The 25990-nt window shown below is 60.2% G+C and overlaps 1 protein-coding gene across 2 annotated transcripts; it reads left to right on the top strand.

Annotated features, from left to right (window-relative positions):
• The first annotated feature begins 4883 nt into the window (after positions 1-4883).
• LOC136369584 (syntaxin-binding protein 1) lies at positions 4884-25740 on the top strand. 2 transcript variants are annotated; one of them, XM_066332476.1, is made up of 19 exons: positions 4884-5046; positions 14581-14630; positions 14768-14849; positions 15556-15632; positions 15821-15899; positions 16015-16118; positions 16809-16957; positions 17329-17413; positions 17562-17692; positions 18037-18144; positions 18261-18321; positions 18909-18974; positions 19108-19188; positions 19290-19428; positions 19613-19722; positions 19844-19945; positions 21104-21189; positions 21814-21968; positions 24050-25740. In XM_066332476.1, the coding sequence occupies exons 1-19, from the start codon at positions 5010-5012 to the stop codon at positions 24130-24132; spliced, it is 1785 nt and encodes a 594-aa protein (XP_066188573.1). In that variant the 5' UTR covers positions 4884-5009; the 3' UTR covers positions 24133-25740. The 2 variants fall into 2 exon arrangements, with proteins under 2 accessions (XP_066188573.1, XP_066188574.1); XM_066332477.1 differs by lacking the exon at positions 24050-25740 and adding an exon at positions 22800-23963.
• Positions 25741-25990: the final 250 nt, after the last annotated feature.

Here is a 25990-nt window from a genome sequence, read left to right as displayed (position 1 = left end):
CCCCCTGGGGTCACCTCTAAGGCCGTGGAGGTGCCCAGGACGTGTCCTTGTGCCCTGCCCCGCTGTGCCCTGGGGTCTGAGCCCGCCGGGCTGGGCAGGAGGAGAAGCACCGGGCGGAGAAGGGGGTGAAGGTGCCCTCCTGCGCCGAGGGCTGCTCGCCTTCCCCAGAATTGCTCTCGGTGCAATTAACAGCGGTGTAATTGCAGCAATAAAGCTTTCCAGTGCTGATAAAGGCGAGGGCAGCTCTGCCCAGCCCCGCGAGCAGCGGTGCCGTGCCCGCGGGCTGCTGCACCCACCGTCCCGCTGCTGACTCCAGCGCTGCGCTCCCAGATAACAGCGCGATTAACAGTGCTGAATCAGGCCTGCCTCGACCGGCTTCTGCTGAATCAGGGGTGAATCCATCAGCTCCAGCCCGGGCACGGAGCTCTGAGCAGGATCCATCGGCTCCAGCCCGGGCACGGAGCTCTGAGCAGGATCCATCGGCTCCAGCCCGGGCACGGAGCTCTGAGCAGGATCCATCGGCTCCAGCCCGGGCACGGAGCTCTGAGCAGGGATCCATCGGCTCCAGCCCGGGCACGGAGCTCTGAGCAGGATCCATCGGCTCCAGCCCGGGCACGGAGCTCTGAGCAGGATCCATCGGCTCCAGCCCGGGCACGGAGCTCTGAGCAGGATCCATCTCACAGAGCTCTGAGCAGAGGGGTGACACTGCCTGAGAGCACCTGGGGATCCTCAAGGCCCCCCCAGGCCGGTGTCCCGGGGCTGTGACAGGCAGCACGGGGCCGGGGGTGTCCCCCCCACGCTCAGCCCCGGTGGGTGAGCACCCACGGGCCACCAGCGCCCCAGGGCGGGGAGGGGCAGGGGGAGCGCAGCCCGCGGAGCGGAGGGCACGGGAGGAGGAGGAGGAGGGAGGCTCCTGCGGACCGTCATTCCCCTCTGCTGGTCGGCACTGGGATGACTGGTGGCCGCCAGCCAGGCCTTGGCGAGGAGCCGGGTCGGCTCGGTGCAGCCTGCGGAGGGTGCGACACACTGGCGACATCGGCACCGGCGTGGGCACAGGGTGTGGGCACAGGGTATGGGCACCGGCATGGCATGGGACACGGGATATGGGACATGGGACACGGGACACGGGATAGAGGATACGGGACATGGGCCAGGGGACACAGGATACGGCACATGGGATACGGGACACGGGACATGGGACAGGGGACACGGGATATGGGACACGGAACATGGGACACGGCACATGGGACAAGGCGCATGGGACATGGGATATGGGACAAGGGACATGGGACATGGGACACGGGGACACGGGACATGGGACATGGGACAAGGGACAAGGGACATGGGACACGGTACACGGCACATGGGACATGAGATATGGGACACGGGACATGGGACATGGGACACGGGATATGGGGTGACACGGGACATGGGACACGGGATATGGGACATGGGACAAGGGACAAGGGACATGGGACACGGTACACGGCACATGGGACATGGGATATGGGACACGGGACACGGGACATGGGACACGGGATATGGGACATGGGACAGGGGACATGGGACACGGGACATGGGACACGGGATATGGGACATGGGACAGGGAACATGGGACACGGGACATGGAACATGGGACAGGCACCGGCATGGCACAGGACGTGGGACATGGGACATGGGACAGGCACTGGCACAGGCAGGACAGCCTGGGCACTGGGATGGGCACAGGGAATGGCCACCGGCACGGTATGGATGTGGCCCTGGCTCTGCTCCTTGCTGTGGGATACTGGGAAAAGTGCTTTTCTGCCCCACTTCCCAGCCATGGGCAGGTGCAGGAGCTGGGTCACAGCTCTGGCATTTGTGCCGGGGAAAGGAAAATATTCCTTGTTTGAGCAATGCTGAACAGCTGGAATCAGGGGAAAAACCCGAATAAGCCAGAGCAGGGGCTGCTCAGCAACCAGCCCTCACTGCCTCCAGCACAAACACCGGCCTCTTGGAGATGATTAACCCCGAGAGCTGAGCCCCCGGCGGCTCATGGGGACACAAACAGAGGGTGACACTGTGCCCTCGCTGTCCCCACAGGCACCTTCCCCCGGGGCCAGGCATTTAACAGCCAGCATTGCCTCTGCCTGCACTCAGGGGGAGGTGGAAGTGCCCTCGCCATCCCACATCCCCAGCCAGGGATGCGTTCCCCGGCGGATACTGGACACTCTCACAGCCTCCCATAGTGTCCTGAAATCCCAAAAGTTCCAGGGGAGCCCGGGGAAGATGGGGAGCAGATCAGCAGGAGCTGCCAGTGTTTCCTCCTTCAGCCCCAGGACTCAGCAGGTTGTGGGGCGCCCCCATTTCTGCCAGTTAAACACATTTCAGTTTCTAACTGAATTTTTTGCGTTGTAAAAGCCCAGACCTGTGCCTCCTGGCCTAGACTCCTTAGGACAGCAGGGGTCAGGATGTGGCCCCAAGGCTGCTGGGGGAGGCATCTCCTACATCAACTTCCCCTTGGTACCACAGACATCCTTCAACTTGTCTGTCAGGAAAACCAGCCTGAGCCAGCTCTGACCCCAAGACCAGTCCCTCGTCTGGCCTCCCAGCTCCCCGGGCTCCATCCCACACCAACAACTGCTGGTGGAGGGCCCAGTTGCTGGACCTGGCCATCCCAGTTTCCATGATTTGGACCAAAACAGCACAGGACCGAGTGAGGGGAGCAGCCACCAACTCTTCCCATCCACTCTGATGTTCCTTCCCAGCCCTGTGTGGAAAGGGAGTTGAGGAAAAGCCCCTTCCCCTTCCCTTCACCCACATCCCCATGAGCAGGGAGAGGTTTCTGGGGGTCCCAAATGTTCTGAGGCCTGTGCCCACCAGCCCACAGTCACTGCCTGGACCGTCCTGAGGCATTTTGTACTCCAGCAGATGCTCAGGAAGGGGAATCAGCCTCTGGGTCCCACCAGCCCCTAGGCCAGCAGGGTCCTGGATGTCGGGATGGGGCCTGCCCATATTGAGCTGTGTTGTCAGGAAGGCACTCCAGACCATCATCCCCACGAGCAGCCCTCCATGGGGAGGATGATCCCAGCCTTGCCCTCCCAGCTTTCCCCTCCACAGCCTCCATCCCCACCGTGACACCTTGCCCTGTGGAGTGGGGCAGCTCGGCTCCCAGCTTTTCCAGTGGAACAAACGTCACTCTTTCCTTATTTGTATTTTCTGCCCGGTGTGATGGATGCAAGAGAACCACGGGGCTGCCAGGGAGCTGAGTGTCCCCAGGGGCAAGGGGACACACCTTGGGGACCCCTTCCAGCCGGGTCCAGCTCTCCTGCAGTTCCCTCCACGCCCTGGGGCTTTTCCTACAGACAAGCGATGCTCGGCCTCTCTGGGAAGATTGACAGGGAGCTGGAGGAGCAGTATAAATACCTCGCTCCTAAATAGCCTGCTGGTATTTATAGCCTGCGCTTGGCACCCAGTCCGGAGCCTCCGACAAACTCAACTCCGGATTATTTCTAAGGAAGCATCGAGGAGAGCAGGTTTTGTAGCAGAGGATTGGGACTCGCCACACCTGGGGCTGCCGGAGCCGGATGGAGCACGGCCCTTTGTCACTGTGCTGTCCCTCGGGGCACTCCTGTGCTGCCCTGTGTCCCCAGGCAGCCCGTGACAGGGTGAAGCTCTCCGTGGCCATACATACATGCATATAAATATATCCATGTGCACACACCTGCGGGCACAGCCTGCCTCTGGATCGCTGCCATTTACTCCGGCTCTGTGCTAGCACCGCGCCATTCCTTCACCTTCTTCCCTGTTTTCCCCCCTTCACACGCAGCCCAGGCTCAGAAGGGGAAGCGCAGAAACCCCTCAATCCCCTGGGCACAGCCCTGGGAGTCAGCGCCAGGGTCTGGCAGCCCTGGCAGGCAGCCTGCAGGGAAAGCTCATCTGGTGCGAGGTGAACACACACACACACCTTTGCCCCCAGATTTACAGCCGTGCCCGGCGTGCAGAGGGGGCCGCGGGCCGACTGATCCCCTCCGTGTCTGCCTGTAATGATATTTTACTGGGAAATAAAGCTAATTCACCCCACGGACCCCTCCCCACTGCAGCCCTGGGGTGAGAGGGGCAGGTTCCCCCCAGCCATGGGCAAGAGCTTTGGTGGCAGCGCCGAGCCCTGGGGCACGGGGAGGGGCTGTGCTGGTGCGGGGCTGATGCTGGGTGCGGGGGATTCCGGGGCCGTGTCTGCGGGTGATGCTGGAGGTGTGGGGGTGATGCTGGAGGTGTGTGGGCGATGCCAGGGGTGTGTGGGTGATGCTGGGTGCGGGGGGTTCCGGGTGTGGGTGATGCCAGAGGTGTGTGTGATGCAGGGTGTGTGGGTGATTTCGGTGTGGGGGGCTGCTGGGGCTGTGTCTGTGTTAATTCTGGTTGCGGGGTCGTACCGGGTGTGTGTCTGTGTGTCATTCCCATTACGGGGGGGAGGGTTCCGTATGTGTCTGTGTCTGTGTGTTTGTCAGTGTCCGTGGGTCAGTGTGCTTGGGGGGGTCCTATGAGTGTGTCTGTGGGTGATTCCAGCACGGCCCTGTCCATGTATGTCCCCTTGTCCATTCATGTCCCCCATGTCCATGTGTGTCCCCGTGTCCGTTCGTGTCCCCCTGTCCATTCATGTCCCCCTGTCCGTTCATGTCCCCGTGTCCGTGTGTGTCCCCGTGTCCGCGCGGGTGCCGCCGCTGCAGTACCGTGTCCCTCCTGCCAGGGGGCGCTGGCGGCGGGCTCCGCGCTGCGGCGGGGGCGTGGCCTGCGCTGGGCGTGTCCGGGGCGTGTCGGATGACGCAGGGCCCGGCCCCGCCCCGGTCAGCTGAGCGCCCCGCCCCGCCCCGCGCCCCCCCGCCCGCCGCCCCCCCCGTCCTCCTCCTCCTCGCTGTTCCCTCCGCCCTCCGCATCCCTGCGCCGCCACCCGCAGCCTCGCCCGGCCCTGCGCGCCTTTGGGTGCCCCCCTCAGCCCCCCCCAGCCGCTGCGCCCCGCCCGGCACCGAGACATGGCCCCCATCGGGCTGAAGGCTGTGGTGGGAGAGAGTAAGATCCGCGCCCCCCGCGGGGTTGGGGCTGGGGGCGGCCGCGGGGCTGGGGGCTCGGGGCGGCCGCGCTGCGCCGGCCGGGGCCGGGGGGATGCTGCGGATGCGCAAGACGGACCCTCGGGGGGGCGGGGGGGCGCACGGCGACGCGGGACACCCCCGTGGGGACGCGGTGGCGTTGTGGGCTGCGGGGGTCGGGGCCGCTGTCACCTTCCGCGGTGTATTTGTTGAATTTTTGCGGGTGTCGGGGGGTTCTCTGCAGTGCTGCGGGAGGGGGGAGGATCGGTGACGGGGCCACGGTGGAAAGGCGCGGGGGGGACAAGGAGGCCGGAGACCCTCGAGGCCCCTCGGTTTGATCCTCCCTTGACCCCCGCGGCCCCACATCTGCCGAGGGGCCTCTCCCCACGGGGGGCTGAGGCCAGGGCGGGGCACAGAGGGGTGCAGAGCCCCCCAAACCCGCCCCCAGCGCAGAGCCAGGCCGGGCCCTCCCGCTTTGTCTGCAGCAAATCCCGCTCAAAGCCGCGGCTTTATTTCATTATTATTATTACTATTATTGCTCCCAGTGTTATTATTATTATCATTTTCCCGGCTGTGCCTCGGCTCCCCCAGCCCGGGGGTGGCCCTGTGTGTGTCCCCCGTCCCCGGACATCCCCTGCCCGCGGGGTCCCGTTCCCGGCCGGGCACATTCCCGGGAGCCGCGGGCGGGGGCACGGCCCCATCGGCCCCGGCTCCGCTTCCTCCTTCCCGGCTGTCGCAAGGCGATATTTTCCCGGGGGACAACGCGGGGGGAGGGTTGTTCTCCAAAAACACCCGAGGCTGGACCAGGAAGGAGGGGCTCTCCTTTTACCCTGGGCGAAATTAAGGCGAAAAAACTCCGCATTAAGGAAAAAAAAAAGAAGGGGAAAAAAAAAATAATGAAAGGGCAGGAACCGGTGGGAACTTCCCCCCGCAGCCATGAGCCTTCCTCCTCCTCCTCCTCCTCCTCCTCCCCGCCTCTCGCAGGGTTTATTTCCGTGGCACCGTGGCCGGCCGCGGCCGGATCTTGGTTTTTTTTTGGCTTTTTTGGTGATTTCGGGGCGCTTTTGGCGCGCCCGCGGCCATCCCCCGCCCTCCCGCGCCCGCTGCAGATGGCGCGGCCGGGGCTGGTGGTGTGATCGGGTGGGTGTGATGGCGAGGGGGGGACAGCGGGGGGATCCCCGTGGATCCGCGGCCCTGCCACCTCGCCGCTGTCCCCTGCCGCGGGGATGGGGGCTGCGCCGTGCCCCCGCCCGCCGGCGGCTGCTGCGGCGCGGGGAGAGCCCAAAATGGACGGGGAAAGGCGGCGGAATGTCCCGGCGCTGCAGGATCAGCGCTGGGGAGGGCGGCTGGTTGGCTCCGGGGCTTTGCTGGGGTTTGTTGTGGGGGGAGCTCGGTCCCGAGCGGGGACAGGGGCTGTCCCCGGCCCGCCGGGGTGCGGGAAAGGGGGCCATGGACCCGCCGCCCACGCTGCCCCTGGCAGGGCCACACGCCGTGCCCTCGCCAGAGAGGGGACAGAGACCAGCGCCACTGCGTGTCCCTTATCTTCATTCATTGTCTCTGCTCCGGAACAGGCTGGCAGAGAGCACAGACACACTCACAGACACGCAGAGACAGAGAGGTTCAAGGCAGCATCAGGGAAATCTGACTTAATCCTCTCCTTCGGGGTTTAGTGACAAACCGCTCCGTTTTTTCCCTGAAAAACATCGTTCCAGACTGAAAATGATAATGTGGAGCCGGGCAGCAGCGGCGGAGCCGGGCTGGCGGGGAAGCGTGGGTGGCTGTGAGGGGGGAGCCGGGTTTGTGCAGGCAGAATGCTGCAGAGGAGCCAGGGCTGCACCCGGGGAGCGCCCTGGGGTCCAGCCATCCCCGCAGACGGAGCAGGGTGCTCCTCAGGGCACCTCCTGCGCTTGCTGCATCAGCGCCTGCCTGCCTTGGGGGGCTGCTGCAGGTGGAGCTGCTCCCCCAGAGTTGGAAGCAGCGTCTCCAAACCCCCTGTCCCTGGGCACCGCTGCTGCTGGCACGAGATTCCCCGGGCTGCACCAGCCTGGTGCTCCCTGGAGGTTTTCCTGCAGGAGATGTTTGCTCCTGAGCAGCAAGGGGGACAAGGCTGGGGCTGACCCCGAGGCAGGACATCTCCTGTGGGCTCCTTCTGCAGGAGCAGGGGATGGATGGATGGATGGATGGATGGATGGATGGAGAGGATGAGGAGGATGCTGCCGCGTTGCCATGGCTGGCTCCCTCAGCCCCCCCTCCCGAGCTGCATTCTGCCCTGGCTTCCCTCCAGACCCGGATTATTCCTCTGACCAGCTGGTGCCATAACAAGATGGGGTTTGGAGGCCTCTGAAGAGGTGGGAGGCGGTGGGCAGGGGGACAGGCGGGCCAGGGCTGCAGGAGGAGAAGGGCAGAAGCAGATTTTGTCACCCCCCAGAGCTGTGGGGTGTGTGCTGGGGGTGTCCTCTTCCCGAGGTGTCCAGCGACGGTCACTGCATCCTCCTGGACTTGCTGTTGTCTGCACAGGGTTGGAGCTGGGTGTGCTGGTCCCCAGAGGTGATGCCTGAGGAGCAGGTCCTCCTGCTGTGTCTCTGTGTCCCCTCCCAGCGAGAACTGGCCCCTTTGCCTGGTGCTGGGTGGGAAAATCTCACCTGAGAGCGGCAGCTCTGAGGAAACCCATCCCCAAATCTTCACCTGACCCTCCCACTGCGAGGACATCCCTCCCATCCTCTTGTGCCCCGTGAATCTTCTCAGGGCCACTTTCCCCAGCTTCCCCTGCCCAGCCCAGCAGTGGTTCTCCTGCAGCAGCCTGCAGTGAGGAGGAGGAGGCTGGTTTTACTTCACTGAACTGTCAGCAGCGAGGAGAGATGGGCCCCACTGCAGGGGTGACACCTGTGCAGCGCCTGCCAGGACAGACCTGGAGCATATGGATGTGATTCCGTGCTGGATCCAAAATCCCTGCACCCCTTTAAACTCTCCCAAGGCTGCCGGTGCTGCCGGTGCTGCCACGGGCAGGTGACAGGAGCGGAGGAGCCCTGGGATAAGGAAGCACTTTGCAGAGACAGCAAGAAAACACCTTTCCCCCAGGCCACCAGGTGATCCTGCCACGGAGCAGCCTCACCTGCACAGCCTCCCCCAGAGCTGACCTGTGCCCGGTGCCTGCTGCCAGGGCCGTGCCCAGGAGCCCCGCGGCCAAACCCTGCCTGACACTGCCCAGTGTCCCTCCGTGTCCCCAGCTGGGCCTCTCCAGGGTCCACCCCTGCCTGGGGATGACTCAGGGACTCAGGCTCGGGTTGTGCTGCACCTGCAGGGACAGGGAGGAGGCAGGGGCAGGGCTGGGGCTGCTGCCAGCCTGGGGCACAGCCTGGGACCTGCTGGTACCTGACTCAGCCTGGCGTTTGGGGACCCTGCAGCTGCCACCAGCCCCTGCTGGGGACACAGGGAGCCGTGGAGGGTCAGATGCTGGTCGTGGAGGATGTTCTGAGCCCATCTCAGTGCCCAGGGGACACAGCTGGTGTGCTGCCCGTGCCAGGCAGAGAGGAAGAGGAGGCAGTGAAGGGCACAGGACCATTGGAGGGGTGCCCATGGCATCCTCTTGCCTGCACAGGGCCCAGCTGTGACCTCAGCCTGCTGCAGAAGTGGATGGGTGAGGAATAGGAGGTCTCTGCACCCTGTCCCCACCATGTCCCCTGAATCCAGTGGCTCCCTGGGCAGCCCATCCTCTCAATTCCCACTTTCCAGGAGTCCCTGTGGTGCCACCAGTCTGGTGTGTGGACACAGTAACAGGCACAACCTCTGCTGGGGCTGTAGCTCTGTCACCAGGCTGTGTCTCACCTCCAGTGTCAGCTTGAAGTTGGAAAAACTTGAAAAAATAATTGTAAAATTCAGTGTTCACCATCTCAGGCGTTGCAGAACAATTTCAATCTCCAGATCACAGTCTGCACCAGGGGCTGGGACACTCCTGCCCATATGTGACCATGGAAGGTGACCAAGAGTGACAAACCTCAGTTTGGCAGGACTGCATCCACTCCCCAGTGTCTGCATGTGCAAGAAGGTTAAAAAAGCCACCAACAGAGAGGATTTGGACTCTCTGCGTCTTAAAAATTAAAGTCAGGTCCTTGTCTGCTTCCTCTGCACCTCTTGGAGAAAGTGTCCCAGGAGAGATTCCTTCCTGCTGCCCACAAAATCAACACCTTTCAAAGGAGAATCATCACCATCACAAGGCTTTTGGTCGCACGCTGAGGAGCAGATGCTGCTCCCTCCAACTCATGGTGCGGGGAAGGAGTTTGGCTCTGGAGAGAGCAAAAATAGAGCAGGGCTGAAGGTGCTTTAATCTGTGGGCTCCCACCTCCCCCAGGATGTGAGAGAACCTGGCAGTGAGCACACAGGAACACGGGAATGCCGCACACCTGCGGGCACCTGTGCTACAGGCTCTTCTGTGGAGCACATCAGATGGTTTGGCCTTGGGTCAGGGAGCAGCAAGGACCACTCAGGCACATGTCAGCTGCCCTCCAGCCTGACCTGGTGTCCCTGAGGGCACAGGAGACCAGCCCAGCCTGGATTCCCACCAAAAAACCACACAATTTGTTGGTGGTTTTCTCCGTTTTGTATCTCGGAGGAGAAGAACCAGCTCAGAAAGTCATGGCCAGATGTAGGAATGTGAGGGTCGCCTCCCTTTGGGGACACTGCTACACTGTGTGAGTGCTGCAGTGGGCTCCTCTTGGCACTCCACCAGCACCACAGGCAGGGACAGCATCTGCTGGGGGTGGAAACATCTGGAGGACAAGTGTTGGTCAAGGGTGGTGCTGCCTGCAGCAGGGACACGAAGGGCTGTGGGTCACTGATTGTACCCAAACAGGGAAACTCTGCTCAACTCCCAGATCCTTGTGCAGACCCAAGGAAATTGTCTGGAGTTACCACAGAATATCCTGAGCTGGAAGGACCCACAAGGATCATCAAAGTTCAGCTCCTGCCCCTGCCCAGGACATCCCAACAATCCTGGGCTAGATCCTGCAGTGAAAACCTCGTGAATTCTCCTCTGTTTCTCAGAGGGTTTATGGCTGTGATTACGCATTTAATTTCCCTTTTTCACTTCTGGCTGTGTTACTCAACTTCTACAGTGTTGAAGAGCTCCATTTCTCCATCCTCCTCCTCCCTAGGCTGTGCAGCTTTCCCAAAGCTTTGCCCAGCAGGGATAAATGTGGTCATCCTTCATGAGAGCAGTGCAAACAGGAAAAGGAGGGAATAAACACAGATTACCACAATGGCTGGGACTAATCCCTGGATTCCTGTGTGAGGAATGTGTCCTCCAGGAAGGCTGAGGGCTTCCAGTGGGAAAAATGGATGTTCAGGAGTTAGGCTGCTGAAGGGGAGGTGTTTGAGGCTTGTTTGGGTTTTGGGCACAGCAATGTCCAGACTCAGGTCACCCCTGGATGGTTCTTAGCTGAGGGACATCGAGTGGGCTTTGTCTCCTCTCAGTGATTTCCATGTGTTGGCTGGTGCTGGTGGCATTGGAGAGCCATTGCTGCCACCCTCTGCTCCCTGCTGCCTGTTTTATTTGGGGATGGCACCTGCAGAGCCCCAGCTGGGGCTGTTTGGAGGTGAGGATGTTCTCTACTCTGTCCTGCCATGCTTGGATCAGTGCAGCATTCACACTGGCTTGAGCAATTAGTTAATGAACCAGCACAAAAGCAGTTGCCAGGCCAACCCAAAGCCAAACGTGTCTGTCTGGGAGATGCAGCCTGACAGCTTTTTAGGAGAAGTGGGACTCCAGCAAACCTTGTTGTGGATTTCTGTGCTCAGCTCTCTGGAGCCGCCTGGGGATTCGGGATCCCAAGACTCAGGATGTGTGAGGAGAGTGAAAAGCTCATGGCTGGGATCAATTCCTGCCCATCCATGAAGCAGCTCCATCTTCCTGTGCCCCATCAGGCCCCCGGTGAGGTCCTGGGATGTGGCAGTGAAGGAGCAGTTCTGAGCAGCAGGAGTTCCCAGCAGGGAAGGGCTTGGCCATCGCTGCTGGCACTGGGCTCAGCGCTGCAGCTGGAGTGTCCCTGGCTGAGCGTCCCCACCCTGGTGTCCCAGCCTGGGGTGGTGGCCAGGACAAGGCTTTACCAGCCCCCCAGGGAGGCCAGGGCTCATCAGCTTCCAGGCCTGTTCTGGGGCAGGATAATGGCCTTGGGGAACCCCAGAATGGGTCCATCTCTTGGGGAACCCTAAAATGGGTCCATCTTTTGGGGTGTCCCAAAAAGAGTCCATCACTTGGGGAACCCTAAAATGGGTCCACCTCTTGGGGAACTCCAGAAAAGGTCCATCTCTTGGGGCATCATTAAAAGGGTCCATCTCTTGGGGACACAGCTTTGTTGGCATGGCAGGGGTGCTCCCTCCTTCCCCAGCTCCAGTGGGACCCGTGGGGCTGGCTCTGTTTCCGTCCTCAAGGCAGGGCTGGGGGAAGGCCAGGGTGTAAATAACGTGGGATAAACCTCTTGGAGGGATGGATGGGCTCAAGCCCTACTGGGCCAGCGTGTCACCTGCTTGGGAATGATGTAGGGGATCGTGCCCGTGCCATGTGTCACCCTGAGAACGGGCCTGGCTGCAGGGGGTGGGCTGGGTCTCCAACATGACACCTGCCTGGTGGCACTTTTAGGGCCACACTGCTCCAGAGGTTCTCCATTCACAGCAGAGATGTGTCCAAGGGCTCTGAGGCTGGAGGAGGATCCAGAGCTGTCTGTATTCCCTGTTCTTGGGAGAAATTGTCATTCTCATCCTTTCAGCCTGAAGGAAACAGATGTGACTGTAGCTCCAGACAAGCCAAGTGTTGGAGGCACTGGGTGAAATGCTCGTAGGGATTTCTTTTCCCCCCCTGAAACCTGGTTTTATCTCCAAGATGAAAGACTTGGTTGTGAGCATCACCAACTGACGTTAGATCCTAAAACCTCTCTCTGGACAGATGTTTGAGGACATGGACAGCAACATCTGGCCTGATGATGTGGAATGGGAGAGCACCACTTCTGGGAGGGGACTGGGCATGGCTTGAGGACCTTGGGACCTCAAGACGTCCCATTTCCCCTGGGAGCCCAGAGCACTCTTCCCCATGCTGGGCTCTAATGGCTGCTGCAGGGACACCTAAGAGAGGAGGTTCATGGCCATGGTGTCCCTAAATGTGACACCAGTCTCCAGTTTGTGCCCTTTGGCAGGACCCTGGAGCTCTTTGGAGGATGCTCTGTGGATCTGCCTCTTCCCTGACCCTGCCTGGGCTCTGAGCTGGCTCTGGCAGCCTGTGGAAGAAATTTGGATTCAGATCTGACCCATGGTCAGGGCAGGGGAGGACATCGATGTAGGGAATGACTGTGCCTGGGGACCAGGGATTGACACCCTAAACCTACAAAGCTCAGGGAAATTACCCTCTGAAGTGCCCAGTTGCTGCCCTGAGAGGCCCATCTTGGTTCCAAGGCCGGACTGGGGATGTGACAGCACTTTCTGCAGCCAGGCAGATGCTCCCCCCCTCAAGCATCCTCCATCCAGCCCAACCATCCCTGTGCAGGAGGGACACGGCGTTCCCTCAAAGCCACAGTGTCTCCTGCAGCTGCTGCCGCAGCAAGGACACGCTGGGGGGGCTGAGGCAGCAACTTGGGAGCCCTTTTTGGGATCTCGTGCCCTTGGGGCCACTTTCCCCATGGGAACACCATCCCCTGGGACACAAGATGCTCTTCCCAGCCTCCTTCCTTCCGTCCTTCCCTCCTTCTGTCCTTCCTTGCCCATGGGATTTTCATTGCAGGGGGCAGGAATTCTTCCTGTCTGCTGCTTTTTGCTGACCTCTTCTGTGGTGCCCCACCATGGCCCCCTGTGCTTTACTGGGATGGAGCCTGTGGGATGGAGCCTGTGGGGTGAGATGATGGTGATGGAGCCTGTGGGGTGAGATGATGGTGATGTGGGATGATGATGAAGCCCAGGGGATGGGATGGTGATGGAACCTGTGGGATGGGATGGAGCCTGTGGGATGATGATGATGATGATGATGATGATGGAGCCCCGGTGCTGCCCTGCAGACAGTGCTGCTGTTGCTGGATGCTGGCCCTGGGGCGGGAGGCAGATGTGAGCAGTGGCAGGAGGAGCAGGGGTGTGCTGGCACTGCCCCTCCCTGGCTGTGCCCTGCTGGCAGGGAGCAGCACTGGGGTGCAGGGGCAGCCCTCACTGCCAGCTCCTGCCCACAGAGGACGGCTCCTGGTGCATTTGGTGGGCAGCACACGTGGGCACAGCTTTGCCTGCCCAGGTCAGGTCCCCAGGTACCCTCCATCCCCCCTGGCCCAGCCCAGAACTGTCCTGAGCCCCCTCTCCCCATGGAGAGGCCAAAGGATGTGACCAAGGGCAGGCAGGACACCGAGGGCAAGGCAGTGTCCTTCTGGGGCTCCCTGCAGGCAGATTGAGCTGGGAGAGGTGACGGATGTGCAGTGGCAGGAATGGCATTGAGGAATGGCTGTTTGCTCCAGGTTTGCAGCAGGACAGACAGACAGACAGCAACCCTCAGAGGCTCCTGTTTTATCCCTGCTGGCACCAGTGCCAGCTCTGGAGCCTGCTGGGCTTTACCCAGGGAATCAGCAGCCTGGGGGTGACCCACAGGGAAGGCTCCCAAGGCTGAGGTTGGCAGGGTGACATCCTCACACCTCTGTTTTCTAATTTGGCGACATTCCTTAACTGGCTTTTTACTGGGCATTTCCATCCCTGTCCCTGGGACCAGGGGCTCAGAGCAAAACCCTGCAGGGATGAAATCCAGGGGAAAATGCTGTGTGAGGACATGGCACGGACTCCTTTCCCCAGGCCCAGCTCTGTGAGGGGCAGTGGTTCACACACCAGGGTGGAAGGAGGACCTGCAGAGTTTGGGGGGCACCTTGTTCCCCCAAAACAGATCTTTGGGCAGCACTTTGGGCAGGAGGGCAAGGCCTGAACCTCCCTTCCTGCAACCCAGCCCCAAAGGCTGTCCCACTGCCACCTCCTCCTGTCCCTGAAGTGCAGCTCACAGGGAGCTGGCCGGGGCAGGAGCAGGGGGGTTTGGGGTGGGGTGGTCCCGGGGTGCTGCTGTCCTGCCTGGTTGCATAAGCCTGGCAGCCACAGGAGGTGAAATGGGATTGTGAGGGATTACAAGGAACAGGCTCAGGCTGCTTGATTCTTGTTTCTAAAAGGAGCTCTTAAGCTGCTGTTGTTTTCCCAGCACTTTGGATTAGGGCTGAACCTCATGGGGTGGCCCCCAGGCTCCCCACAGGGACCCCCCAACCACCACGTGCTCCCCAGCAGCCTGGGGTCTGTCTGTGGGTGCTAACCACGAGAGAAAAAAGGGCTGGGGGGTGACCACACCTCCCTGGGTACCCCAAAATCTCCCCCATGCCCTCCTTCATCCCCAGTTAAGCACAGAGGGAGCGGGCTCAGCGTGACCCTGCAGATGGGTGGGGGTTTGGTGCCCCCAGTGCAGGCCCTGGGGTGCTGTGGGAGGACACCTGGGGTCTCACCATTGCCCAAATCTCCTTTCTTGCAGAGATTATGCACGATGTGATCCGGAAAGTGAAGAAGAAGGGGGAATGGAAGGTGAGCACCAAACACCAAACCCAGGGAGGGGCCAGGAGAGGAGGGAGCAGGGAAGGGACAGGGTGGGGAAGGTCCTGCCGTGCCCCCAGCTCGCAGGGTGCTCACAGGGTGCTCACAGGGTGCTCACCTGTCCCCAGGTGCTGGTGGTGGACCAGCTGAGCATGCGCATGCTCTCATCCTGCTGCAAGATGACCGACATCATGACAGAGGGCATAACCAGTGAGTACTCCCCTCCCTGCCTCCCACATCCCTCTGGGAAGGGCTGAATCTCCCTCTGCACCAGGACACCTGCAAAGGCATCTCCAGGCTGGCACAGGGTGGTTGGCACAGCCCCCAGCCAGCCCTATCCCACTTGGGATGGAGCCACTCCACCTCCCATCGCCCATGGATGGCTCCTGGTGCCAGGCTGGAGTTCCACAGGTGCCTCCTTGCCTGCTGGGGCTGGAGCAGCCAGAACACTTTGTCTCCTGGCAGTCCTTCAGCTGGAGGACAGGACCAACCAGGTGTTGGTTTTTATCAGCCTGATAACTAAATAGCTCCCTGCAACACTTGGAAAGGAGAGGGAAATCCCAGGCTGGGTGCTGGGAGGTGTTGGAGATGGTGGGGTTTTGTCTGGTACAGCCAGAGCTTCATCCTCAGGTGAGGATATGAGGAGAAATCAAGGGAACAGGAGCACAGACAGATCCATGGCCCCTGGGACCCAGCCAGGTGCCCACACCCAGCTCCAGCAGGGACCACAGGGCTGGGATGGGGTGGGCAGGGGTGCCCCAGCTCCTGGGTGGGCAGGGATGAGTGGCTGGGGGTGTTTTGGATATGGAGGGGCTGCCATGGGGCATCCAGTGCCCATGGGATATCCAGGCAGGGGTGTCCAACAGCCCTGTGTGGCTGAGTGCCCTGCCCATGATCCCTGTTTTTCCCCCCCAAGTTGTGGAAGACATCAACAAGCGCCGGGAGCCGCTGCCCAGCCTGGAGGCCGTGTATCTCATCACCCCCTCCGAGAAGGTGAGAGCAGTGCGGGCACAGGGACCCCTGGCCGGGGTGAGGTGCTGGCACGGGCAGTGTGCCCATGGGAAGCATCCTGGCTCCAGAGCCAGCAGGGTGAGGGGATGGAGGTGCAGAGCTTGCCCTGAGGCGGGAGGGAGGCTCCCAGTGCCATCCTGCCCAGCCCAGCTGCTCCCTCTCTCTTCCAGTCCATCCACTCCCTCATCAATGACTTCAAGGATCCCCCCACCTCCAAGTACAGAGCTGCCCACGTCTTCTTCACTGACTGTGAGTACCTGCAGGGGAGGGACAGTCACTGAGACGGTGCCAGCAGGTGGAGAGGGATGAGGGATGGAGGGATGGAAAGATACTGAGCACCCCTCTCCTCCTCCTCCCCCTGCAGCCTGTCCTGACGCCCTCTTCAACGAGCTGGTGAAATCCCGTGCGGCCAAGGTCATCAAAACCCTGACAGAGATCAACATTGCCTTCCTCCCTTCCGAGTCCCAGGTGAGCCTGGGCTGGGCTAGCCAGAGGGTGCTCCAGGTCCCTCTCCAGCCCGTCAGGGTTTGTGTAACAGCCTTGCACCCCCAGCTGGCTCCTTGCTCTGCCTCCTTGTCTCCTGAGATGACTTCCCGGGCTGATCCCGCTGGGGATTTAGCGGGTGCTGGGCCTTGGCCACGTGCCCACAGCTGTGCTGGCCAGCTCTGCCACAGCCCAGCCACCAGCCAAGGACACCAGGGGGCTGGCCCCGGGCCATCTGCCCCTGCTGGGGACAAAGGGACCAGGGGACAGACAGTGCCAGGCCTGCTTGGTGCCATTAACCCTTCAATCCTCAGCATTCCTAGGGAATGACCTCTTGGCATCTTCATGTGGTTTTTACCGAGGGCACAGCTGGGGAGCAGTGTGTTTCTGCTTGTCCCCAGATCCCTGTTTCCCTGCCTGGGAGCAGGTGACTGCTGAGGGAAGGGGTCTTCTGCCTCCTCGGCTCAGCTGGGAGGGACACATGGATAGGGATCCTGTCATGGAGCTGGAGTGGGGGTACTGGGAGCTGGAAATTCTGAAGAGTGCCCTGAGCATCACTGAGCTGCAGCTGCTTGATCCCAGGCTCAGCTGGGTCCATCTGGGGATGAACCTGGTTTGCAAACCCAGCTGGGGTAGGGCTGCTCCCCTCTGACCTCTCCCCCTCTGTGCCTCCAGGTTTATTCTCTGGATTCAGCCGACTCCTTCCAAAGCTTTTACAGCCCCCACAAGGCCCAGATGAAGAACCCGATCCTGGAGCGCCTGGCGGAGCAGATTGCCACACTCTGTGCCACCCTGAAGGAGTACCCGGCCGTGCGGTACCGCGGGTAAGGCCCGTGGGCAGCACAGGGGTGTGCACGGGGCTGCTGTGGCCAGTGCTGGTCAGTGTGGGCATGGACGGGGCTGCTGTGGCCAGTGCTGGTCAGTGTGGGCATGGACGGGCTGGTGGCATGGACAGACACCCGTGCTCAGTGTAAACAGGCTCAGACTTGGTGATGTGGGGAGCTGAGCGGGTTGGGATCCTGGAATCTGAGTGGTACCAAGGCAAAAAGGAGCTCATGGAGGAGAAGTGGGAATAGGCAACAAAACCTGCTCAGGTCCCTGCTCTCCCATGAGCCAAAGATGCTGCACAGGGAAGGCAACATCTCCTCCCCATCCTGTGCCCTGTGGGGCTGAGCTGTCCCCCTGCCCCCCCCAGGGATTACAAGGACAATGCCATGCTGGCACAGCTCATCCAGGACAAGCTGGACGCCTACAAGGCTGATGACCCCACCATGGGTGAGGTGAGCACTGCTGGTAGCCCTGGGGGAGGGTTCTGGGAGTGGTGCTTCACTCCGACAGTCCCTGTGGGACCCCAGAGCGGCCCCCTGAGCACCTGTGGGGCTGAGGGACCCCCCCAGGCCAGTGCTGATGGCTCTGCTGTGTCCGCAGGGGCCGGACAAGGCTCGCTCCCAGCTCCTCATCCTGGACCGTGGCTTCGACCCCGCGTCCCCGGTGCTGCACGAGCTGACCTTCCAGGCCATGAGCTACGACCTGCTGCCCATTGAGAACGATGTCTACAAGTGAGTGCCATCCCCACCCCTGTGACAGCCCTGAGGCCAGCTCCCAGGAGTTGGGGACTCAGCATCCCTCCATCCATCACAAATCCTGCCTTGGGAGATGCCAGTGCTGCACTCTGGTGGGCCGGACTGGCACAAAAAGGGCTTTTCCAGCTTTCAGCTCTCAGCCCCTTCCCAGCATTTAGGAGTTGAGGGGTAGAAGAAGGGAAGAGATCAATCCCAGTCAAAATCACTTTGCTACTGGCACAGCCAAGAAGAGCCCTCATCTTCCTGCAGCTCCCTAAACCCAGCAGCGAGGGGACTGTGTGTACCCACAGCCCCCTGTGACATCCCCCCTCTCATCCCAGGTACGAGACGAGTGGCATTGGTGAGGCCCGGATCAAGGAGGTTCTCCTGGACGAGGATGACGACCTGTGGGTCACCCTGCGCCACAAACACATCGCCGAGGTGTCCCAGTGAGTGGCCCTGGGGCTGGATTGCTGGCTGGGGGGGACACTGGCTTGGCATTGCCACCCACCCTGATGTGAGGGCCCCCGCCCCACTCACGGCTCTGCCCTCCTCCTCTCTGCAGGGAGGTGACTCGGTCCCTGAAGGAGTTTTCTTCCAGCAAGAGGATGAACACGGGTGACAAGGTGAGCTGATGTACCCACCGAGCTGGGGACAGGCTCAACCATGAGCTGGGACATGGTGGGGTCTCCTGGGGACACTTTGCCGGGGAAGAAGGGTGGTCAGGTTCCTGGCAGGGGGAGATGGCTGTGGGGTCACAGCCCTACACCTGGGGCTGGAAAATGGAGTCCTTTGGGAGACCTTTGCACCCAAGGATCAGCATCCCTTGCTGATAGTTTGCCCCCAGTACAGAGTCCGTGCACCTCCCACAGCAGCTGCTCTGTCCCCATTCCCTGAGCTGGTGGCAGTGAGGGGACCCTGGTGGCAGTAGGATGTAGAAGTGGCCAGGAGCTGAAAGAACCATCTGAGCCCCAGCCAGGCACACAGGGAGCTCCTCAGCTGATTTCTTCCCACTACACCCCAGTTTGCAGAGCTGCAGACCCCTCCTGCCTTTCAGCTTCAGGGGAGGTGACCTGGCAGTGACACATCAGGTGTCACCAAACCCCCATACGGGGACTCACGTGGGGACAGAAGTCCTTGGCAGGGTCATCCCCTCTCTGCTCGTGGCCCCCAGGTCCCTGAGGGTGAGTGACCATGTCCCCTTCCCTCACAGACCACCATGAGAGACCTGTCCCAGATGCTGAAGAAGATGCCACAGTACCAGAAGGAGCTCAGCAAGGTATGGGGAGGGACGTTGTGTGTTCAGTGACCCAGTGAGCAGGAGGTGGCAGCTCTCTCCTGGCCATGGGTGGTGGCACAGGGACCCTCAGCTGCTGCCAGCACTGCAGAGATGGCCTCTCTTGTGTCCTCAGTACTCCACCCACCTGCACCTGGCTGAGGACTGCATGAAGCACTACCAGGGCACTGTGGACAAGCTTTGCCGAGTTGAACAGGTACCAAACGACTCCCCCAGGCCCACATTCCCACAGGAGCACCGAGGGCTGCAGCTCCCCCCTCCCAGGATGGAGTGGTGCTGAGCACGTGTTCCCTCCAGGACCTGGCCATGGGCACCGATGCTGAAGGCGAGAAGATCAAGGACCCCATGAGGGCCATTGTCCCCATCCTGCTGGATGGCAACGTCAGCACCTATGACAAGATCCGCATCATCTTGCTCTACATCTTCCTGAAGAATGGTGAGCAGGACGCCTGGGCAGGGCTGTGGGCAGGCAGATCCGGGTTTGGCCTGGATCATCCAGCTGGGAAAACCCAACCCTGCCTCCCTGAGCAGGCTGAGTGTCCTGAGGTGACAGCCGAGGGGCTGTGTCCCCTTGGTGAGGCACTCCTGAGGAGAACACCCCCTCCCTGTTGCATTCCCAGGAATCACCGAGGAGAACCTGAACAAGCTGATCCAGCACGCTCAGATCCCGGCAGAGGACAGCGAGATCATCACCAACATGGCCCACCTCGGCGTGCCCATCATCACAGACGTGAGTGTCCTCCTCCCACCGCTCCTGCCCCTCTGCTGTGGCAGCCCTGTCCCCCCGGGGTGGCCTGGGGGGTGTCCCTGGTGCTGCAGTGTCTCAGGGTGTCCCTGTGCTCTGTGCCCAGTCCACGCTGCGCCGCCGGAGCAAGCCGGAGCGCAAGGAGCGCATCAGCGAGCAGACCTACCAGCTGTCCCGGTGGACCCCGGTGATCAAGGACATCATGGAGGTGAGCCAGCAGCCAGCACAGAGCTGGAGGCAGAGCAGGGAATTCCAGGGCTGCCCAGGAAGGGACCTGCAAAGAGCTGGGTGCTCCCAGCCCAAACGCTGACATCTCTGTGAACATCAGGCTGCTCCCTGCCTGGGGTTGCAGCACGGTTGGGATATTTTGGGAGGCTTTGCTGGCCTCCGTGAACCAGTGCTGGCCCCAGGTAGGATGCACAGAATCACAGAATGTGCTGCGTTGGAAAGGGATACCAAGGATCATCAAATCCAGCCCCTGTCCCTGCCCACCAATCCCACCCTGGGCATCCCTGGCAGCGCTGGCCAAAGGCTCCTGGAGCTCTGGCAGCCTCGGGGCCGTGCCCATTCCCTGGGGAGCCTGGGCAGTGCCAGCACCCTCTGGGGGAAGGACCTTTCCCTGCTCTGCAGCCTGAGCCTGCCCTGGCCCAGCTCCAGCCCTTCCCTGGCTCCTGTCCCTGGCCCAGAGCAGAGATCAGTGTCGGCCCCTTCTCTTGCCCTCATGAGGAAGTTACAGACTTCAGTGAGGTCTCCCCTCAGTCTCCACAGCCCAAACCAGACTTGCCCAGCAGCCCTGGAATAGAAATGCAGTAACAGCTTGGCTGGTTGTGTGTGTGCCACCATGGCCACCGAGGCCGGGTGGCCTCGTCACAGCTTTGCCCATGTCCCAGCAGAGGCAGGGGACAGGCCTGGCTCTGTACAGCTGTGTCTGTGTCCTCAGGAGCTGTTCTAGGAGCTCTGCATTGGGATAACCCTGGGCAGTTCAGTGCTGCCTCTGCCCTCAGGCCAGCCGAGCCACAGCTCCCTCGGATCCTAAGGGCAGAGAGGTGATGTTTTCCTTTATCACAGCCCTCCCAGGGTGGCTTCACCCCCAGGACACCCCTCCGCCTCACCCCCAGGACAGAGGGGCCTGCCCAGGGCACAGCACCTCAGCAGGGTCTCCCAGGTGGCACTGACCCTCCACCACTGTGAAGCAGCAGCAGGTCCCTCGTGCTGGAGGGGGATCCCAGGGCTCAAACCTCCAGCTCAGTGCCTGCTCCTGAGCTTCTCAGGAGGGGAATCCTGGCACAGCCCTCCAGAGGGGCTGTGGGGGCAGGGGCTGTGCCTGGCTCCTCGCTGACCCCAGCCCGGGGCTCTGTGTCCGCAGGATGCCATCGATGACAAGCTGGACACCAAGCACTACCCATATATCTCCACTCGCTCCTCTGCTTCCTTCAGCACCACTGCCGTCAGGTGGGTGCCCCTCCTCCCCTGTCCATCCCACCTGGGTCACTGACAGCATCCATCTTACACCAGCCCCGGGGCTGGAGCCAGCAGCAGCTCTGGGAGCTGCTCAGAGGGCATTCAGGCATTCCCATGCCTCAGTTTCCCCTCAGGCATCCTTTTCCTCAGTTCCCTTCAGGCACCCTATATCTCTGTTTTTCTTTAGGCATCCTGTGCTCCAGTTTCCCTACACATATCTTGTGTCTCTATTTCCCTTTAGGAATCCCATGCCTTCATTTCCCTTCAGGCATTCTATTCCTCAGTTTCCCTTTAGACACCTTATGCCTCACCTTTCCTTCATGCATCCCATACCTCCGTTTGCCCCATGGCATCCTTTGCCTCAGTTTCCCTCCAGGCATCCTGTGCTTCTGTTCCCCTGTAGGAATCCCATGCCTCAGTTTCCCTTTGGACACGTGGTGCCTCAGTTTCCCTCCAGGCATATCCCATGCCTCAGTTTCCCTCCCTGTACCAGCGAGCAGCCCTCATGGCTGGAACCTTGGATATGACCTACCGTAGCAGCAATGCCTGTCTGTGTGATTGAATTGAGATGTGGTGCCTCGTGCCCGCCCTTCACCCTCCTCTTCCTCTCCTCAGTGCCCGCTACGGCCACTGGCACAAGAACAAGGCCCCCGGCGAGTACCGGAGCGGCCCCCGCCTCATCATCTTCATCCTGGGCGGGGTGAGCATGAACGAGATGCGCTGCGCCTACGAGGTGACACAAGCCAGCGGCAAGTGGGAGGTGCTAATAGGTGAGTGGTGGCCCCGGGGCTGGCCCCTCCCGCTGCCTGCTCATCCCACGCTCCATCCCGCAAATTCCCGGCTCCAGACGACTGCGGGAGCTGGAACTCTGCGGAAAGGTTTTTTCCGGACATGTGTTGTCACCCCTGTGTGCTCCCTCCTCGCTTCCCCATCTGGGTTGCGTCACTCCAAACATCCTCATTTTTGCTTCCATTTTCTCATGTCTCCTGGCTGGTTTTGTCCGAGCGGGGCTGGGTGAGAGGGGGGGGGGAAGTTTGGCAGCTCGGATTGCTCCTCGATTTTGGGGTCATGACAGGAAGAGAAGTGCAAAATAAAGAGGGGTGCAAACAGGAATCAGGTTTTTCAGTTGCACATGCAGCAGGACATGGTCAGGGGCAGGTCCCGTCTCTGCTCCCAGGGGAGCTGTGAGTCAGGCACAGAGGACATAGTGGAACCTCTACAGAGTGTTAGCAAGGAGTTGTTAGATCCTGAATCCTCTGGGAAGCACAGCCTGGATGCTCACCTTGTAGGACACGGGCAGGTGTCCTTTACCATCTCATATGATGCCCGGTGGAGCCTGTCCTCAGCATCTTTTGTGCTCTTTGGGAGCAGCATCCCAGTCTCCATCACCTCCTGCTGCCCCAGCTGTGTCCCTGTCACCATCCCAGCTCCATCCTGCCTGTCACCCATCTCATCCTGCCTCTCTCCAGGGTCCATCCCCTGCATGCGGAAGCTCCAGGTTCCACCTGCCTTCTTCTTCTTCCTCCCCCCAAAAGCAGCTGGTGGTGGTGGTGGTGGGGGAGCCTCGGCACAGCCGTCAGCCCCGCTCTGTTCTCCCACAGGTTCTACTCACATTCTCACTCCCACCAAATTTCTCATGGACCTGAGGCACCCCGACTTCAGGGACTCCACTAGGGTATCATTTGAGGATCAGGCTCCAGCAATGGAGTGAGCCAAAGAAACCAAGTAAAGGCAGCTTACTAATGAAAAAAGAAACTCTTCCTTCCCTGAAGGGTTTTCTTTGATTCTTCCGTTCTTCCTTTTTTTTAATTGTTGTTTTGGGGTTTGTCGGGTTCTCCGATCAGAAAATGCTTGCGGTTCCTCCGATCAGGTGGAAAAGCATCTGGTGTCGCTCCATCATCCCTCAGCCATGTCCCCTGGCTGGCTCCTCCATGCCATGAGTTCCCTCTCGCCAGGGCCCGAGGGGTCAGGAGGACTGGAGGCGTCCCAGGGCTGGGCAGGGGCATGGAGCTCCTGGATGCTGCCCTGGGAGCGGCTGGAGCGGGGCTGGGGGAGAGGGGCAGATGTGGAGACCCCAGCACTCATCCTGGTCCATCCCCACGGGCTGGGCACTGCTGGCACCCCCCATCTCCGGGGTGCCCTGGGGCTGGAATCCCACTCAGGTCAGGTTTGCTCTTGGATAGGCAGGAGACTCCCGACGTTGCAGACCCCAAACCCTGCTCTGGGGTTCAGCTCCTGCTGCTTTGACCAGGGAGGCCACCCTGGCATCCCCTGTGTGCTGGTCCCTGCAGTCCAGCGTGGCTGTGGGGCTGAGCCAGTGTGGGCAGCATGGTGGGAGCCCCACTGGCACCGTGCTGGGGGACCCCCGAGTGAGGGCCAGCAGAAGGCAGGAACCTTTTGTTTTCCTTGTCCCCTGCCACCCCTTCCAGGCACCTCTCTGTCCCCAGGATGCTCCGTGCGGTTTGGGGGACCTGGGCAAGATCCTTCCACACCTGTTCCTTTCATCTCCCACCCCTGCACCCCACCAGTGCCTCCTGCATCCCCCGTGGGTCCTGCGGTGACCCCAGTGCCACAGCCCCCCTGCAGCGGCACCTCCCGGCCCCCGCCTCGCCCCTCCAGCTCCATCCCTCGCCTCCATTCCTCCTCTTCCATCCTTTTCCCCTTCTCCCTGCCCCCACAATTCCCTCCCCGTCCCCATAGACTGCATTTCCTCGCAAGCATTTCCAGCGGCGCAGGGCCGGTGCCGCCAGGTAAGGGGCACCCGGGACAGCAGGACAGCGGCCGGGACACAGAGAGGGCGTCCCAAAGCCATCACTGATCCCTTTGCACCCCTTCTCCTCTGCTCCCACAGGGTCCACGCACATCCTCACCCCACAGAAACTGCTGGACACGCTGAAGAAACTCAATAAAACAGAGGAAGAGAGCAGCAGTTAAAAGGAAACGCTGTCACCACTCGATGCCGACCCACGTCCCCACCGGGCACCCGGCCCCGGGGTGCCACCCTGCACCCAGTGGGCCCAGCTTCTCTCTTGTTCTTGTGTTGATCCTCCTCTCCCCTCCCAGCGCCTCCCCCATCTCATTTTATCCACAGGGAGGGGATAACAGCCAAAAAAAAATTATTAATATATATATATATATATAAGAAAATGGATGCATTGTGTTTAAGAGAAAAAGGAAAAAAAAAATCTATATATTTGTAGCTGCAGCTGTGGGAAGTGCCCAGGAGCTCATTGCTGAGTAACCATCTGCCCATTGCTAGTGAATATGGTGGGGAAAATGACAGAAAAACACTTTTTTGGGGGGAAATGCTCCTCATTGGGGTCTTGTGGGCAGGAGGACAGAAGCACAGACACTCCACACCGCTCCAACCGCTGCTGAGGCTGGCACCGCCGTCTGTCCCATGGCTTTTGGGGCGGTGGCTGCTCCTGCCAGATGTGCACGCCAACATCTGGATGGGAATTCGGCATGGGAGTTGTGTGGGAGTGTAGCCAGGACGCTTCACACCATGGTAATTCCCATGTGAAAAGGGACCAAACTGGTCAAACTGGGAGTTGGGGCCCATCTGCTTGCACCGTCCTGCTGCAGCCCTGCCTCCCTCTCTGGGAATTCCTTCCAAAAAATATATATATATAAAATAAAAAGGTATTTTATATATATATGTCTGTGTTATCTCTCCATGGATACCTCTCTCCATCCAGCCCCACGGAAGCTTGGTGCCCGTGCCCAGCTCCGCTCATGTCGTCCCGTGGTGAAGCGTTTCTGAGCGTGCCGTCACCCCAAGGTGCCCCAAAAATCCTCTGGGCCCTCCCCAAAAATCCTCTGGGCCCTCCCCAAAAACCCTCTGGGGCCCCCCAAACCCTCCAGGCCCCCCCAGACCCTCTGGACTCTGTGTATATTAATGACTGTGTCTTGTGACGTTCTTACGAGCTTGGTGTATAGTGATTTCCCCAAACCTCTGATTTTAGTTGGGTTTTTATTTGACACCCCTGGATTGCCCCCTCTCCCTTGCCATTAGATGCACTGCAATATTTTGGGGTCTATGGTTTTGTTCTCTTCCCCCGAAGGCTGTGAGCCCCCTTTTCCTTCCCTAAAATTGCTCTTTCTTGCCTCGTTGGTGGTTAGCCCCCCCCTTTCCCTTCCCTTCCCGTCTGCTCCTTGCCCATAAAGTTAAATATATATTTTTAGGGCAAAGGCTGTATCATTGCACTGATATTTGTTGGTTCCCCCTTGGTCTCCCAGCCGGTTTCTGTTCCTCCTTGGTTTAGCAATGCAAATGCTTCAGGATCTTGTATGTTGGACATTATTATTATTATTATTATTATTTTTTCTGTTACAGTTATTTATATAAAAAATAATTTATCAAAAAGGAAAACTTTAAAAAAAAATAATCTAGTCTGTCTTGGAACTTGTTTACCTTGAAATTACTGGAATCTAAATGTTTGAAAGTGTTGAAGCACAAACATGTATCATCTCTGTATATCTGTTCTTCTGTACTAAAGCACTCGAGTGACTAAATAAAAGCGATCTCCATCCCTAGTGCAACTGGGGCTGTGCTGTGCTGCTCCCTCAGGGCCAGGAAAACAGGGAAGAGGCATGGGAAAATATTCCGTCCAACCCCAAGGGAGGGCTCCTGGTGTAGTGATGCCAAACCTCCCCCTAGGAGTGACTTTGGGAAGGAAAATCAGCACACGAGTCGTCCAACTGCGTTTATTTCCTTCAAAAATAGGTGATTTCTTCGTACAAAATACCACCCCAGTGGCTCTGCTGGGCGTTAAAAAATAGGGCATAAGGA

Source organism: Sylvia atricapilla, chromosome 19, assembly GCF_009819655.1.
Source record: "Sylvia atricapilla isolate bSylAtr1 chromosome 19, bSylAtr1.pri, whole genome shotgun sequence".
In the NCBI taxonomy this organism is placed as follows: domain Eukaryota; kingdom Metazoa; phylum Chordata; class Aves; order Passeriformes; family Sylviidae; genus Sylvia; species Sylvia atricapilla.
The sequence above is the reverse complement of the archived record's forward strand: the minus strand, read 5'-3'. Positions and strand labels throughout refer to the sequence as shown.